This window comes from Pleurodeles waltl, chromosome 6 (genome assembly GCF_031143425.1).
Source record: "Pleurodeles waltl isolate 20211129_DDA chromosome 6, aPleWal1.hap1.20221129, whole genome shotgun sequence".
Taxonomy (NCBI): Eukaryota; Metazoa; Chordata; class Amphibia; order Caudata; family Salamandridae; genus Pleurodeles; species Pleurodeles waltl.
The window spans coordinates 29,540,145-29,556,714 of NC_090445.1; the positions used below are offsets into that span (position 1 = coordinate 29,540,145).

At 44.8% G+C, this 16,570-nt stretch overlaps 1 protein-coding gene across 2 annotated transcripts in view; it reads right to left on the reverse strand.

Moving 5' to 3' along the window:
* Window positions 1-888: 888 nt before the first annotated feature.
* TTF1 (transcription termination factor 1) overlaps window positions 889-16,570 on the reverse strand; it is a 52,924-nt gene continuing 37,242 nt past the window's right edge. For both annotated transcript variants that reach the window (XM_069237110.1, XM_069237108.1), the window contains exon 11: window positions 889-2,282. In XM_069237110.1, the coding sequence (XP_069093211.1) occupies window positions 2,098-2,282 (185 nt within the window). In that variant the 3' untranslated portion in view covers window positions 889-2,097. The remainder of the gene's footprint in view (window positions 2,283-16,570) is intronic.

Consider the following 16,570-nt stretch of genomic DNA (forward strand, 5'->3'; position numbering starts at 1 on the left):
GCCATTTATCATGAGAAAACCCCCCACATCTACAAGGTTTACCTGCACGTTCACAAAGAATCACCAGCTTCAAAGACCATGCAGACACTTGTCTCAAAGACTAAAGAAGCAGAAGGCAAGAACATTGAAAAATATTTTATTTCTTCAAACACAAAGTGTCTTTAACCTGTATGTGATCCAGATGCATTGAAGTGTTACAAGACGTGTCTCTGTAATAAGGAACCAGATCTTCTTCGATTACACAGTTTGAAGATGTAAGCATATTATCTGCTCATTTACAGAACGTTTTGCACACCTTGGTGAAACTCAGATGCGCAGAAAAGACCATCCACATCAGTACAGGGCAGATCTCAATTCCTAGTATCAGTTTCTGCACAAAATTGCAGGTGGCACGTGCAGCTTTGGAAATCCCCAGGGAGTTGGATGTTTTACACTGCTCTAAAGGGGTGTCAAAATGGGAATTCCCATAGAAGGGTCAATACGCTGACATTTTTCGAATGCTGCAAACACTCCCAAAGTTGTAACTTTTTGCGTATTCAAAAACGTGCATTTCCCCTGCCTTTTTGCATACCTAGGTTTCAGGGTGTTAAAGAGACCTAAACACTCGTGTACTTTCACGGCATGGAGTGCAAAGGATTGTTCCACAATGTAAAGTGTTTTTGCTTGCGGTGAAATACAGGACAAATCCGAGCAAAAGAATCTGCAGGAGCATGGCTACAGGCCACTGAAGGTCATCTATTAACCTGCTGTAAGTTTTTTTGTGAATCCAAAAAAAATGAGCAAAGAGCGCAAGTCTTAGGTGCATGTCTACAAAGTATACATTATTCACATTTGTATTTAGAGTTGCGCCCAGTATATTGAAGATTTTTTTTTTTTTTTTTTACTTTTAAAAATAGAGGATAAAATATTTTGAGAAAAATAAAAATTTACTTTACTTCTAGAACATATACATTTTTGATGCACTGTAAACCTTGCTTTAAGATTGGTGTGATGTTGTTAAGGGTAAGCAGAGATCTCATCGTGGCTCAAAGTACATTCAGTGTGATATTTCCCACCGCAGGAGTGAGTGCTTTTGCACACGCCAGCAGGCATCCTCAAGTGTCACGTTCTGAAACAAATAAGAGCATGCTTAACATGAAATTTAAAAAAAGATGAAATAAAAAGTTTTTTTTCCAAATGTTAAATATAAAACCTTTTACGCCCTACAGCACATGTCCGAATGATCCCAGTTACTTTCTTGCTGAATAGCTTTCCGCAGAGAAAAATACAGGTTACCAAGGTACCGGAAGAGAACGCCTTGGGCCGTTGAAGAGCCTGTAGAAGTGAACAAGATCAAGGGCTTTCTTCTGTTTGAATCTAGTATTATTTCTTTAAAACAAAGCAATGCCCACCTTTCTGAAGAGGTAAGTCTATGTAGATATCTTAAAGCGGCATCGTCAAAAACAGTAGCGCACACTTACACGAAAAGGTCTGCATTCTGGGCTCTCGCGGCTGCAAGAACAGCCATGAATTCAGTATGTTTTAAGAAAAAAATATAAAATGTTTAAACTGAGGGAACTTCTCGTCGGAGCATGCTCCGGCCGGAGTAAAGGTTGGAAAGCAGCCACCTTCTCAGAGTCTGGAGTTCTTAAAATGCTATCTGGACTGGATCTAAAGCGTTTCTCCTATAGAGGGGTTCAGCAGTACTAACCCGCCCTGCTCAGTCGCAGGCTGTTCACTCTAAGGCGGGGCTTGTGCACCCTATGCCACAGCCAACCCAAATTGGTGTCCTCGACTTGCTCCAGGCCTCCTGCTACAAACGCCACCTCCTGCAACACAAAAACCTCCACGTGAGGACAGTAAGGAGAAAGTCTAGTGTAGCCACACATAAAAGTGACTCCTTATTTTCCAACATGCAGAAGGTCCTCAGTTTGGCCTTCAGAACAGATTGTCAGCACTTACTCCAGCAGTTTTCTTTGGCCAAGTTGTAGCTGCTTCTCATTAAATGAACTCCACCCCCCACCAACTCTTAACCACTTAGTGGCTTTCCATGGCCAACCCCTAATCCCGCAGGATACAGTTGACTTGCAAGTATTACACCCGCCTGGTTGTCAGGACTCAGGAGCCAGACCCTTCTTCCTCTGGTTCTGAAGCGTCTTCCTCGCTGTCCTGAAAGATGTCCGTAAACTGAAAGACCTTCTGTTTCTCTTGTTTTGTCTCTTCTGTTGTTTTCTTTTTCATCATCTTTTCCAACATACTCTGGAGCTTCGGAAGAGTTTCTTCGTGCAGATAGTCCACAATTTCTAGAGAAAGTTGAAGGAACAGGACAGAGCACTGGTTACTTTCTCTTTCTGTAGAAGTGACATAAATTCAATATTTGACGTACCTTCTGCAGCAGTGCTAGTGACAGCCACACTGGGGTGAATGCAAAGCAGTGCAGTTGGTCAGTTTGGACCAAATTTCCATAATGTGCATTTGTGAATCTGGGAGTACAGACTCTATCTTCAAAACTCACCACCATGTGTCAAGGTATCTACTGTTGCAATCTCTCAGTTGTCATTAGAGTATAGAACAGTTCAGAGTTTTAACTACATTTAACATAGCTAAGAGTTACAGAAACTCTGCTTCCATTGTATAGCTTGATTGAGCAAACCATTTTTTGGATGGTATTGTTAGGCACGTACCACATAAACTACATCAACAGGGCCTTTCTTTTGGTAATTTTGTGTTTTTGTATTGTTAAATAACCGGTTAAAAGTTTGGCATGGGAGTTTTTATTGCGCAGAGAAAGGAGGAACTGAAAAAGTACACCAATTTATAGTATTTTTTACATATATATTTGGGTTTTCACCCAATTCCCGCAACAATAGTCCAATACAACTTAAAACATATAATGTCAACAGTACCCCACTCCACCCCCACCACGAGTTCCCTGCCCCAACACAGCAGCTCCTATGCGGAACAATGCTTCCCAGAGGCAATCTCAGGGGCGCAGTAGCTGCCCTCACAGTCTCCTCTCTCCTAGTAAATCACACACCAAACCAAACACATGCACCCCCGACCCAGGGAGCGCTGGGAGCGCCCCTGATACTCCGGTGACCCCACTGACGTGGCTTTACCCGCTCCCTTGTCCACCATGCCCCCCTACAAGTGTAAATCCTCCTTTACTTTGTCACTGGTACGTACTTCCCTCATTCGTCGTTCCTCCGGCGGTGCCCATTCCCTCATGCCCCTCTGCCAGGATGCTCAAGTAGATGCATTAGGAGATACCCAGTGTCTGCCGGCCGCTGCTTGCACATCGATATCTAATCTTCCCCACATACAGCGGCTGAGCATGTTTTCCATTGGTATGTTGGTAGCTCTTTTCAATCTAGTCACCACCTCCCTCTCGAAGTTCTGTATGTGGCTGCATATCTAGGCCGAAACATAGCTCTAGGGGCGCAGCACCAAAAGCAGGTCGATGATGTACTGGGGTCTACTGTGCGCAGCCTCTCTGGCGTGCGGTGTGTGCGGCGCAGAAAATTCAAATGAATCAATTTAAATTGTGCATTGCTTGCTATGTGTTGAAACAGTGCAGATGTTTGGTCCCACTCCATCTGGGTCAGGGGCGCGGGCAGGCCCTTGTCCCAGCATCTTCTGGCAAGGAGCGTAGGTTTCTGGCCCGCTGCCTTGAGAGCCCGATAGAGTAAAAATATCAAACATCGCGTGTGAGTGGCACCTAGCAACGTGTCTAGTGTTTTGCTGGTCTGGAGTGTGTCCACGAGGCATGGCCAAAGCTCCACTGACATTGTGACAAGTTTAGGTGAACTGCAGGAACGACCCACCCACCCCCGACCCACATGTTGAACGCATCGTTGGCTTCAGTGAAAGTGATGAAGGTATCTCCAAGAAACAGATTGCCCAGGTGGTGCATACTCACTCCTCCCATATCCTCAATGACATGGTCTGTTGGAAGGGCTGTAGCCATTGGAGGGGGAGATTTCTGGAGTATGGGGCCCGCTTGAGGACCCACCTGACTGTCACCTCCCAGGCCTCTGCCATGCTCTGCACTGTGTGTGGGATCTCTTCGGAATGTGTCTTCCCCCTTCTTCAGGCACACTGGCAATGACTTGATTTCTATCATCCCGTCCAGCAGTCGTTTCCTCCAGTTCTCTGTGTCTCCGAACCACTGTGCTGCATATTGGAGCTGGGCAGACAGACAGCAGAGTGCCATATCTGGTAGGCCTAAGCCTTCCTCCTCATTGTCTATTTTAAGTAGTGCCATCTGTGCTCTACCCCTTCTACCCACCCACACCATTGAGACCAGCAAACTGTCTAGTTCCTTGAAGGTGGTTCTGACGACCAGGCCCAATGCATTCTGCAATGCATAAAGGCATTTAGGGAGAAACACCATGGTCGCCAGCGCTATTCTACTCACCACCGAAAGAGGCAAGGTGTTCCAGAACGAGACCAAACTCTGCAAGCCTTGTACAATCCTCCTCGTGTTATATTCAAGTTCCTGCCGCTCCGTGTGTGCCACTCTGACGCCCAGTTATTGGAAACTGTTTCCCATCTCAGGCCCACCTCCAGCAGCTTCTCCGGCAGACAGTGCACCAGGGAAGAGACAGCGAAGAGCAAGTTTTTTTTCATGGCTCATCTAAAGTCCAGAAACCTCCCCGAATCGCTACAGCTCGGCCAATAAGCGAGGATCTACCACCACAGAGTGCACCAGATATACCAGGGTTTCATCTGTGCACATGAATATCACATGATTTGTGTCTCTCAGCCTGATCCTCCATGGCTCCAGCACATCCCACAATCTGGCACATGACAAGTTGTCTCAGATTCATATCGGTACCACGTCCTGGGATGAAGCCACATTGGTCCTCATGCACCAGGGTCATCACCACTTGGTTTAGCCTACTGACAAGAGGCTTGCCCAGTATTTTGGTGCAACGTTAATCCTAGAGGGGGATCTGTAAACCCCAGAGCCCCCGGGTCCCAGTCCAGGTTATGGATCATTATGAGTATAGCTTCCCTCATGGAGGCAGGCAATCTGCCCCAGGCCTCGATAAATCATAAAAATGTTACTAGACCTGCAGGTCTAGTGACTTATATAACCTACTCAACCTAATTATAATGCTAATGGCCCATAAACTAGTTTCAAATTGAGTGATCCAGGGCAAATATTTTAATTCACTGAGCCACCATTTTCTTCATCACACGAGAGCACCTTCAAATATGTGAGTTCAGTATGTCTACTGTACAAAAACATTTTTGTTTGATTTAATAGACTAAACAATTGGTCTATATACAATACAAATCTAACAACATATAGGATACACATGACTGCTGACTTGCCTCTTAGTTCATTAACGGCATTGTCATCAGAGCGGGTGCAGGAATGTTTCTATAACCATGTTAAAAATCTATCCCTTTTAATGAATACATAACTGGAGCACAAAGTGGTAGCACACTTATTTGCATTCAGTAGATTTCCCAGTGAAATGGGCACAAAATTTTCCACCAACATGTGGTTGTACTCTATAGTGTATGTTTGGAAATCGAGTTCCTGCAAATATTTGTTATTTTGCACATCACCAAGTAAAGTGTTCTTGTTTGTTCTGTTCCTATTTAAATCTTTGTTTGCATCACAACTCTGAATTACAAAAAAAAAAAAAGTTATAATATATTTTAAATACTTGCACTGTTCATTTACAAGCCATTTAAATGAAGGTCTCCATCACCTGCCTGAGTTGGTCCGACATGATGTAGTGATATTTGTGTTTTGACCACTGACTCTGTGTCGCAACACTTTGCACTTGGCTTAACTGTCCACCGTCACATTAGTGGCCACCAATTACAGACTCCATTTTGTATTCAGCTTAGCCTTAGCTTCACCGCCACGTTAAAGGTGCGAGTATCGTTCCGTACAAAACAGGTTATGCAATGTGTTTTCTATTCTACATGTCTGCTTGTTCTTTTCTCACCAAAGAGCTAGGACATAATGCAGAGTCAGTCAGTCAGCACAATAAGGCTGTAATAGAATGATGTTCGTGGTACAGCAGGGAACGGCTTGGGCGAGACACCTGGGGAAACTGGGCAGTTCCAACCTGTTTCTTTAAACCCTGACCTAAAATAGCCAGCATTTTTAAATGCTTCCAGTGGAGCGGGATGGGTTTTTCCAGAAATCTCCTTTCTCGCTTCTTTAAGGTATATAAGAGACCCAGGTCAACATTGGGAGATTCAGAGACCTCAATCCGGATTAAGACGTCGAATGCCTGATATATTTTCTGTGAGGGTAGATCTCTCTCTCTCTCTCTCTCTCTCATTGCGGTCGAACCAGGGTCAATGACTTGCTGGCAAGAGAAAGATGAAGCACCAGACAGGTCCTACAGTGATACATTTTTATTAGTTATTTGCTTTGCATTGTGTATGAAAATATATACATATATCAATATAGGTATTCTTATCTTTGCATGTATATATTTGCCGTTTATAGATTGAAGATTCTTTGTACATGTCTTACTTCATTGTCGCACATTTTAAAAGTACACTTTCGGTTATACTGACCTTCCTTCAAGAGCCTTGCAAAAAGATATAATAAATGTCTTCTTTAGATTCAGAAGTGCATTCCAGAGAATCTTTTCAACTCCTATCAGTGTGTGTATTTTGACTCGGTCAGCAGTAAAGCAAAACACATGGCCAGTTTCGTGTGGGCTTTCGTGGTGTTTGTTACATCCCATCCAGTATGCAATTGCCCACCAGATGGGAACGTCAAGGTAGAGGAGTATCTTGTTACAGACTCTAGAAAAATACCATCTGTCATCAGCGTTTAGCGCATGTGTGTCAGTTTTAACCATGGCATGGATAACATCCATCAGCAAAGCACATAGGTCTTGTCTTTCTAATGTGAGGGCCAAGGTGTTGGCTTTGCCAAGGTTTGTCTGCATTGTTTAAAAAAGTAAAACAAAAACATTAAAAATTATGGAGAAAATAAATATGGTAATCTCAAAGCTGTAAAATGAATTCAAGATTTTCAATCTTTATATCTGGCAGGGCTTATCCGTAAATACATTTCACTCAGGAAACGCTGAAGAGAGCTTTAAAAGAATAAGGAGCTGTCAGAGTGCAAAAGGAACCGCACGCCAAGGCCTAGTTTACTTTCTATAGGGTTCATCTCCTTCGTAAAAGCAGGGGGCAGATTCATGGGCCTCCTGAAGAAGAATCTTGCAAAGTGCACCTTCGGCCTCAGACGACAGCTGAGTGAGAGCCGCGGTAGGGCCTTTCCAAAGTGGGATAAAAGCTGTTCCATGCCAAAGCTTGTGTTTTCAAATGTGGAATGCAGGAGCCAATAAAAAAAATCAAGGGGGACTGCTAGCAGCTGCAACAGCTATCAAGAAAAATAGAGAATTCATCCAGCCAGACTTAGAATCGGAGCTAAGATGCAGAAGAGGAGTGCGAGAAAACTGGGCCATGAGTAGACATAACGAAAATGGTGCTTACCTTCATCTATTGGGTGATAGCCTGTAGTGCTTTAGAATTACATTATTTGTATAGTGTTGGATGTGGGCATTGCAAGTTGTGTCACTTTGCAGTGAAACTTTGGAGGTGACTTGTGATCTCTCCCGAAACCCACAATACGCCAGTATACACTCCTCCTGACATTGCTTCACCTCTAGCCCCTCTCCCCCCAAAGGGTAAGCGACGGTATTTGAAGGGAAGCAAAGCAGGAGAGTAGGAGTACTGAGAATGTACCTGTAGTAAATAATAAACATCCGAAACACGTGCGCATCCATGGAGGGGGAAGGGCGCATATGAATCTACATACGTACAGGCTACAGACCAATAGTTACAGACAAGTAACATTTTCCGCATGCGCAGCTGACGATCACATGCTATGCACAGACTGGAAAGCAGCACTCTTCTAAAGCGGTGGCTTGCAAGCAGATGGTGGTGACGGGAATATTTTAAGGACTGGTTGCCCAACCTGAACTCCTTGTCAGGCAGGAGTGTTTACAAAGTGGTATTTTGTGAATGATTGTAGTGTAGATCCTGTAACAGCTCTACAGATGTCTCCAAGTAGTATATATTTCTTAGGAAAGCCTCAGTCATTCCCTTTTTATGTGTAGAATGTGCTCTACAAACAGAATTCAACGTGCATTCTCTTTTGAGTAACATATTTGAATGAAGTTAACTATTCATTGCGCAAGGCCCGATTTAAAACATGATTTTCCAAGTTGGGTTTTGAAAAAGCGATCAACAGTCATTTTGTATTCAGAATGGTCTTTATTCGATCAGTGTAATGCACACGGGGTCCTTGGACATGGAACATGAAGAATCTTTCTGTAACCAATCAAGGTTGTGGAAAGAAGATTGGTAGGTCAATAGTATGATTAACACAGAAGGGGGAGACCACCTCAAGCAGAAAGTCTGGATTTGTCCTCAGGTGGACCTGCTCTTTGTGAACCTGAATGAAATGTTCCTCCACTGTTGGGGCATCCAAAGCACTGACTGCGCAATGAAGTCCCTGCAACGAGAAAAGCTACTTTCTGTGAAAGAAACTGCAGCTGGCAAGAATGCAACATTTGAAATAGGGGGCCCGATGAACTATGTAAGAACTACATTAAGGTCCAATGAAGGAACCAGTGGTGTTCTTGGAGGGATTACTCTTTTAAGGCCCTCCAAGAATACTTTCACAACTGGAATTTTAAATAGAGTTTGGTTTTGTCTATTCTGCATATAGACTACCACAGCTGCCAAATGAAGCCACATGGGGAGAAAAGCAGAACTAATTTTTACAGAAACAGTAAATAATAAAAAATGTCATATCAAACCATGAAGAGGTTGCTTGTATCAACCAAGGCAGCAGTGTAAACTTGCAGCATGACATGAATTATTTCCTTCTGTATAACACTGTTGTTGAAGAGCTCAGTATAGGAAATCCTTTTGCTACATTCACCAAGATTCTTCCTGCCTGTATACTGTCACAATGGTTCACTGTTGTTTATTTAACTCATTTATTCTAACACCTATGGACAGCATTAGGTCATAGGATACAGGATGCTGACGAGATGCGGAAAGTGTTCCAGGGGCTACCCCAGTAACCACAAGCGTCAGGGGTTGTGTCCGGCATCATGGCCTAATCTCTCATGGTACATCACAGGAATCAAGTCGCCACTGGCCAACTGGTCTCCTGGTCACCGCTGTCTCAGCGGTTCTTACAGGTAAGCAATTCTTTCTTTCCTGTGGTTCAGAATACACTCTGATTTTGGTTAAAACGTCCAACGACCCTGGGGGCACCTCATGACGATCAATACTCAGTCTCCCAAGATGCACTTGGGTGTCCAGCAGTGGGCAGGTGTTTCTGGCCAGCTGGGATTTCGAGGGTGCAGACTTCTTTAGCTTTTGTAGCCCTGGTGCTTAACCGGGTCTCACCACCTAGGCCTTGGAGCCACTTCTATCTTGGCACAAGTAGAATTAATTTCCACAAGTGGGCATGGTCCTTCTTGTGGGTCCCTTGGGCACAGCTGTTGCAGCCCAGTCTTGGGTGCAGCATTTCTTTGCTGTCTAGGACTGAGGGCCAGGGCTTCCACTTTTATGCCACCTTTGTGTTTGTGGGACAAATGGACTCACTAGCCAATGGGGAACCAGTTCCAACAGGGCAACACTTCCCATTTTACATCACTTTCTGGGGGGTTGGCCAAAAACAATCCAACAATACCCATCTCTGCCTGAATCCAAGATGGCACTGGTCTTTTTTTCCCCCCCATGTCCGCAAGGCTGGGCACACCCCTGGAGTGTACCCAGCATGAGTCACTCCTCTGCGAGAACTGGTCCTAACGTGAGTTTTACCCCTCTGAAGGAGATGCCAGCCTGCCTACACAAAGGAGCAGCCACGCTAAGGTGTAATATCATCTGCTTCACTGAGGTGGTAGCCTCTTTGAAGAGGGACAATCTGTGGCCACCATCGGGTAGTCATCCTGCTGATGGGGGTCACACCTCCTCCTACCAATAACCTCCTTTGTTTCTGGGAGCACTTCACACTTCCAAGTAGTGGGTAAGCCAGTTGTCTCGGGGCACAACAGCTACGGACAACTTGGAAGAGTTACATAAGGTTAAGATAATCACCTTTCTATCAAAAGTTACGGTAAATCCAATCTCAGCAATTAGTCATGTTTAATGTAACAAGTAACTTGATACCTTGGAGTAACATCTTTGGTGGTCTCAAACAGAAGTTAGCACTCAGCACACTGGCTTGTGTAACTCCAGGTTAGCAAATGGGCCACCAGCCTTACTGTAGTGAAAACAGCAATTGTGAGTTTTCACTGTCAGGACATGTCGAAAGAGAGAGGCACATGCTCTTCTTTTTAATCCCTAGCACTTGCCTTGTGGGCTACCAAGGCCTTCCCTAGGGGTGACTCACTGATACTAAAAAAGGAAGGCTTTGAGTAGGTAGGAGGGTTTATTTTGCATCGTTGAGTTGGCAGTTTGGGAGCTGCCTGACTGCCCTGGCAGGCCTAGAGTCACATTTTTACCTTGGGCACTGCAGTGCGGGCACAACTGAGTGACACAGTCCACTAGTGACATTTAAATTACCAGCCCTGTGTAAGTCTTGTATCATATTCTAGGGACCTATATGTAAGGTAAATAAGCCAATCAGGAATTCAATCAATCAACGACCCTGGGGCGCTGAAGGTGCTGAATTGAACATAGCTTTGATGGGTCGGGCACATGCACTGGGGCTGGCACAGCAGGGGACAGTGCACTACAGAGTCAAAAAACAGCAGTATCAGTCAAAAATGTTTGGGAGTGATCACACAGAAAGAGCTACTTTCCTACAAACAGAATACTATTAAATATACTTGAAATGCGGTGGGGAATAAGACAAAGATGTCCAATGCCACGTTTCCTTTAATGGAGCAATACAACCAGTGGAAACAGCTCCAAGATATGCTCAGGGAAACTGGACTTCAGGGGACAGCTAATAAAATATCACTGTTTGCAGATGATATTCTAACATCCTTCAACAACTCCAATAATTCAATACAACACCCTTTAGCGCTGTAGAACAAGTTTAGTGGGGGCTTTGGAGTATAGATCAACGCGGAGCTTCTACCTAAACAATTCATATGGGAACAGGCAGAACAGCTTAGAAGACAAACATCATTTAAAATGAATGATAAACCCCTGAAATGTCCAGGGGCATGCGAAGCCGCACCGGCCGTTCATCTTTATGGGACTGGCATTGCACCAGTAGGTGCCAACATCACATCGGAAATAATTCGCTGGCAGGGTCAGTATATATTTTGGCTCCGGAACGATCTCCATCAAAATTGTGATAATTAGAAGACTACTTCCTATATCACAGGCACTACCACAATAATACTACCACCCAATCTCTACAAACACCACCACTGAACGTCATCTAGCAAACCAAACGTGAGGCGATTTCTCAAAATATTTTGAAGGTTCCTAAAAATAGGGGTGGGCTGCAGTTTCCAGATTTCAAAAATTTAACACAGCACCACAACTTCAGGTTGTAGGGCAATGGTCTAGGAGTGCGTAAAACAGGTATTAGGTACATATGAGCCATAGAGTAGATGTAGAATGATCTGGCTTCCCATCAGCGAGACCACAATGACATTATAGGCATTTCAACGGCACAACTTTAGAAATATGGGACTCAGTAGCTCTACGTAACTAAGAACCCGAGGGCTTTACCTGGCTTCTTTCCAGATAGCCTGGTTCCATCTAAGGATGTCCATAAGCGAAGCCTGGATATCCCCAGAAAGCCCGGGTGCTTAGGATCCAGCCGGAGAATCTGCTCTTCCTCCATGGATGGGTTTGGAAGAGTAAAGAACTTTGGGAATGTGATGCACTGCCCCAGATGGAAGAGTGACAACACCTTTATAAGAAAGGATGAACGAGTCCCTAAACACCAGTTTGTAAACTGTTGATAGAAAAAACCTTTTCAGGGTCAGTAGCCTTGGAGTACCCCATGCAGAGGCTTGAAGGTAGCACACATCAAGCAGATGAAGGCCAAATTAAGGTCCAGCAGCAGCAGAGTACAGAGAGAGAGAGAGAGAGAGAGGAAACCTATGCACACGCTCCTTGACCAATGGGTGACTTACAAAAGGGAGGAGTGACCTGGTAAACAAAGGAAGGTCGAAAGTGCTGACATATTTCTCTTACCCGTGGCTCCAGCAAAGACTTGTCGGGCTAAAGACAACGCAAACAACAACACATCAGGCAATCTCGCCTGAGAACGGTCCACTTGCTTTTCTGCACCCCAAGCAACAAACTTCACCCAATGTCCAGAATGCACTGAAGTGGTGCAAGGATTTGGGGCGGGGGGCATCTAAAAATGGCACCTGGAACTACCGGGGGTGTGTGAAAACCTGTTTGTTCTGCACAATCTCAAGGCAAGGATTTGTGGGGCTTCCAGTGGAACGCGCTGCCCTGTTCTTTTTCATACTGTAATCTTATGTTGCTTTCTTTTTAGAATGATTTCAAGCAAATGGAGCAGAAAGTGCTGTGGTTTGAATCCACAAAGTTTTTTTTTAAATGATATCTGCAGATCTGGAGCCGACTCCTTCGTAATTTATCACTCAACATTTGTATTCCAATGTTTGAAGTAACAGCCAGCCAACATATATTCCACATGAATCCTCTCCCTCTTCCTTAGGGCTGTACAGAATGACGCAATTAGCTTGGTGTTGCAAAAGACATTTCATCTTACGTAATTTTTCTTTGGATATGTTTGGTCTCAAGACCCAATTGTTTGTTATTTCCCCTAAATCTGGTGCCTCGCTTTCATCATACTTCAATTCTATGTTGTTATGTGATATGGTGAACACCCAGGTGGTGTTATTTATGCAAAATCATCTGTCTAATCCTGCTACTAAAACACAATAAATTCATGTGGAACCAGATTCCCCTTTTATGTCTTTCTTTGTTATATTTTTTATTTGCTCTTGTGACATGATATCCTGCAAGAAAATCTTTTGCCACTCCCAAACCTCCAGATGCAGCACAGAATTGCCTGAATTCAGACTGGCGTAAAGAGCCCGCAACCAGAGTACAGTGAACCTTGTGTATAGGTTGGCGACCACCATGACAACCATGTCTTTCCAATGTTGTTGTTTTTTGGGGGGGTACTATATGATTATTTCTGTGCAATATACTAACATTTTTAATCTAGTCATGTTCTCTTTTCAAACTACATACACAATATTCAATTAACTCTACTTATGGATACACGCTTCAGATAATCTCTTGTTGTGCTATCTGAGAAACTGATTGGTTGCACAGATTGAAATTATTAGATGGAAATCTTTAAAACAAAAACAGCCTTTTTGTCAGGAATAAAGTCACATGACTTGCAGCCAGAGGCTGAAGTGCTGGAGAATGGGACTGTGGAAGATGGCAAGACTAGGCCGTGGACATCCTGGTTCGGGGTCATTCCCAGGTCACAAGGCCTGGAGCCTTATTTAGAGTCCCTGGGACCTTGGCAACAGAGGTGCGTGGTTGCACTGTTTGTTATCTTCGCTATAGTTCACACACAAATTACATTCCACGCTGTTTGTTTTTTTCTCCCCATCTCTCCCCTCAGTTCCCCCTTTAGTCCTCTTCCTCCTCCTCCTCTACACTCTTGGTTGTCTTGTGTCCCGTGCCCCTTTCCAGTAGAGTCTTACTTGTGTGTGTCCATCAGAGACCTGGGGCTTTCACAGATCTCCTTGTCGGCCCTAGGCTGGTCACAGCATCATCCGCAGCTGGAACCACTAAGCCTGGTTTCAGTTGTTACCTGTATGTTACATACAGTTGGTGTCTGCACTGACCTTCTGCCCTGTATCTTTCAGCTGTTCAGATCTACCCAAGATTCATACCACTGAGGCAGTGTGGTTTCGTCCCTAGAAACAGATGAAGCCTCAGAAGTCTTAGAGTGAGGTCCAGTCCGGAATTGCTCTCTTTCTACATTTTTCAACTGGTTTCTGGGTCTGGTGATACGTATCATTCTCAATCAGTACGGGCTTAGGGACGGCAGTGGCTTCTAGAGGGTCTGCAACAAACCCTGACACTGTAGATTACGTCAACAATCTTCTTTTAAACTTGAAAAAGGTTTTGTCGCTGCCAATTTTGCAGCGGGTAGTGTGATGTCACATGCTGTTAAACAGGAGACACATGGGTCTATTTAAAAAAAAAAAATTAGATGGATTGGACGTAATACTCACTCAACATTCAAATGTAGCGGATTACTCGAGGAGGAAATTCCAGGGTGTCAAAAGGAGAGCCGTTGTGTGTTTTCAGAAGTAGCAGACAGATCTACCTAAGGGACAGCCAACCAAGTCAATATATACTGACACACCTCCGCAAGCAGACACCACTTGTGGTCAGCAAAATGACACCTGCTTACCTCGTCCGCTCTTATATGGAGGGATACTGCCAGGTGAATCCCTGGAGGCTCTTTGGCTTTGGCTGACTTTTCAAGGGATTTCCCTGACAATCAAGGAGCAAGAGACCACCTTCTTTGTTGCAGTACCAATTGGCAGTCATGCTGTGGGTCAGTACCGGGACCAACCCCACCCCCCGATGGAAGGCAGGAAAACCTTCAGATTCGAAAGTGTAGATGTGCAGCTTCAGAAGATTGTTACGATGGAGCTGCTGCAACAGACTAGTTGCCCCTGATTTCCCTATTGTCAGGTCACCCCCAGATTGTAGTGATCACTCAGGTCAGTACTGTGAGCTCCAGATGTGATACGAACAGCCTGCTGCAAATCAGGATGGCATCTGACATCCACTACCGAACTTGGTGAGCTGCTTCGTCTGAAATGTGAATGTTCTCCAAAAGGCATCCCACGCTCCAGAGTAAGGCCCATTGGATGCAAGGATTCTGCGGGAGCGCCACATATGCCAAGAGGCGTGCAGCACCAGCAGGATGCATGAAGGTCAGAGCCCCAGAAGTTTCAGAATCACCAAGCAGGAATAGACACTCGTCTGAAATGTCGGGAGCATTCGGTGAAACACACTAGACTTGATGCAAGTGCAGACAGGCCTTCTAAGGCACTATGTCCGGGATGGCCTCTATAAAGGAAGTCTTATGGGCAGGCCGAAGATTAGCTTTTGGATTATTGTCATAGAACTTCAGGGTGGGAGGTAGTGACAGTGTCACCAGAGGCTAGCTGAGACAAGATTGCCTTCAGCAGACTATCGTTGAGGTACGTGAATAAATCTATCCGCGACCTATGAAGATGGGCCGCAACCACCAACATGATCTTTGGGAACATCTTCAGGATCAGCAACAGAAGTATGCGTCCTTCAAGGTCAACGGGTCCTGCACAAGTGCCAACATCTTCAATTTATCCTTCTCAAGTAAGAAGCTCAAAAGCCTAATGTCTAAAATTGACCGCGGTCCCCCGTCATTCTTGGATACAAGAAAACACTGGGATTAACAGCCTGACCCTCTCTATATCTCTTGTACTAGGTTTACTCCACAACTGGCTAGTAACAGCTGAACTTTTAAAGACAATATTGGCATGGCTCACCAAGAGTTGGCCAAACACTGGTGGAACGAGCAGCGTAACATCCGAAAAGGGAACGGTGCAACCAAACTGAACAATCCAAAGGACCGCAGGTTCACACAAATGGAATGCCAGCTGAGGAGGCAATATTGAACTCCTGTTCTGTACCAGCCTCAATGGGTGGCTGGAGGGCAATGAAAGAGGTTTAGCTGCCACTGCAGCAGCAGGCAAATGGAAAAAACAGGATTGCTGCACCTGCAAGTGGCCAAACCTACCACCGACCCAGCTCCTGTAGCCACAAAAAGGTTGTAAGGGTTGCTGACATGGCTGTGAGGGCTGCCACTGGCAATAGGCCAGGCCCCTTGAATATCCACAGAATTATTAGTACTGTTGGTGACATCTGCAAGCAGGGGAAAGCAGAGGAAAGCAGCCCTAGAAACCAAGCTGTAGTCTGCTGCTCTTAACATACCCCAGTGCTTTATCTGGCTTCTCTCCAAATAGCCTGCTTCCATTTAAGGATGTCCATAGGCAAAGCCTGGACATCCGCTGAAAACCCAGGTGCACGCATCCAAGTGTTCGGACTGATGACTATGCTGGTACACACAGCCTGAGCACACAGTCTAGTGTCCAAACTAGCTCTCAAGACGTATTTCACCGCATCCTGGCTATCCTGTATTGTCTGTGCGAAAAAATACATAACTTCTCAGACATGGCTGGCAAAATCTCACAGTGAGTCCAATAGATCGTGAGACAAACCACATTCAGTGAGCGGGGAAATAGGCATCTAAACTTTTTGACTCCGTCTGGTGGAACAGCAGGAAAAGCAATTGAATTGACCGTGCACGTGGAGGCAGGCACAAGAAAACGTCATGGTGTAAGGCGCTGTGTCGGGAATGTCAGACAACTTGGCATGGACCTGTGTCGGTGCTTGGTAGACTAGCTTTTTGGAAGGTCGAACAAAGTTTCAAAGAGTTTTTTAAAAAATGGGAGTTCGCTCTAATTACAGACTAGCAAATTGACTTCAAATGTGCAACCCTTAACAATACAAATTATTGTAAAGACTAAATGAGATTGTGTTATCACTATATTCA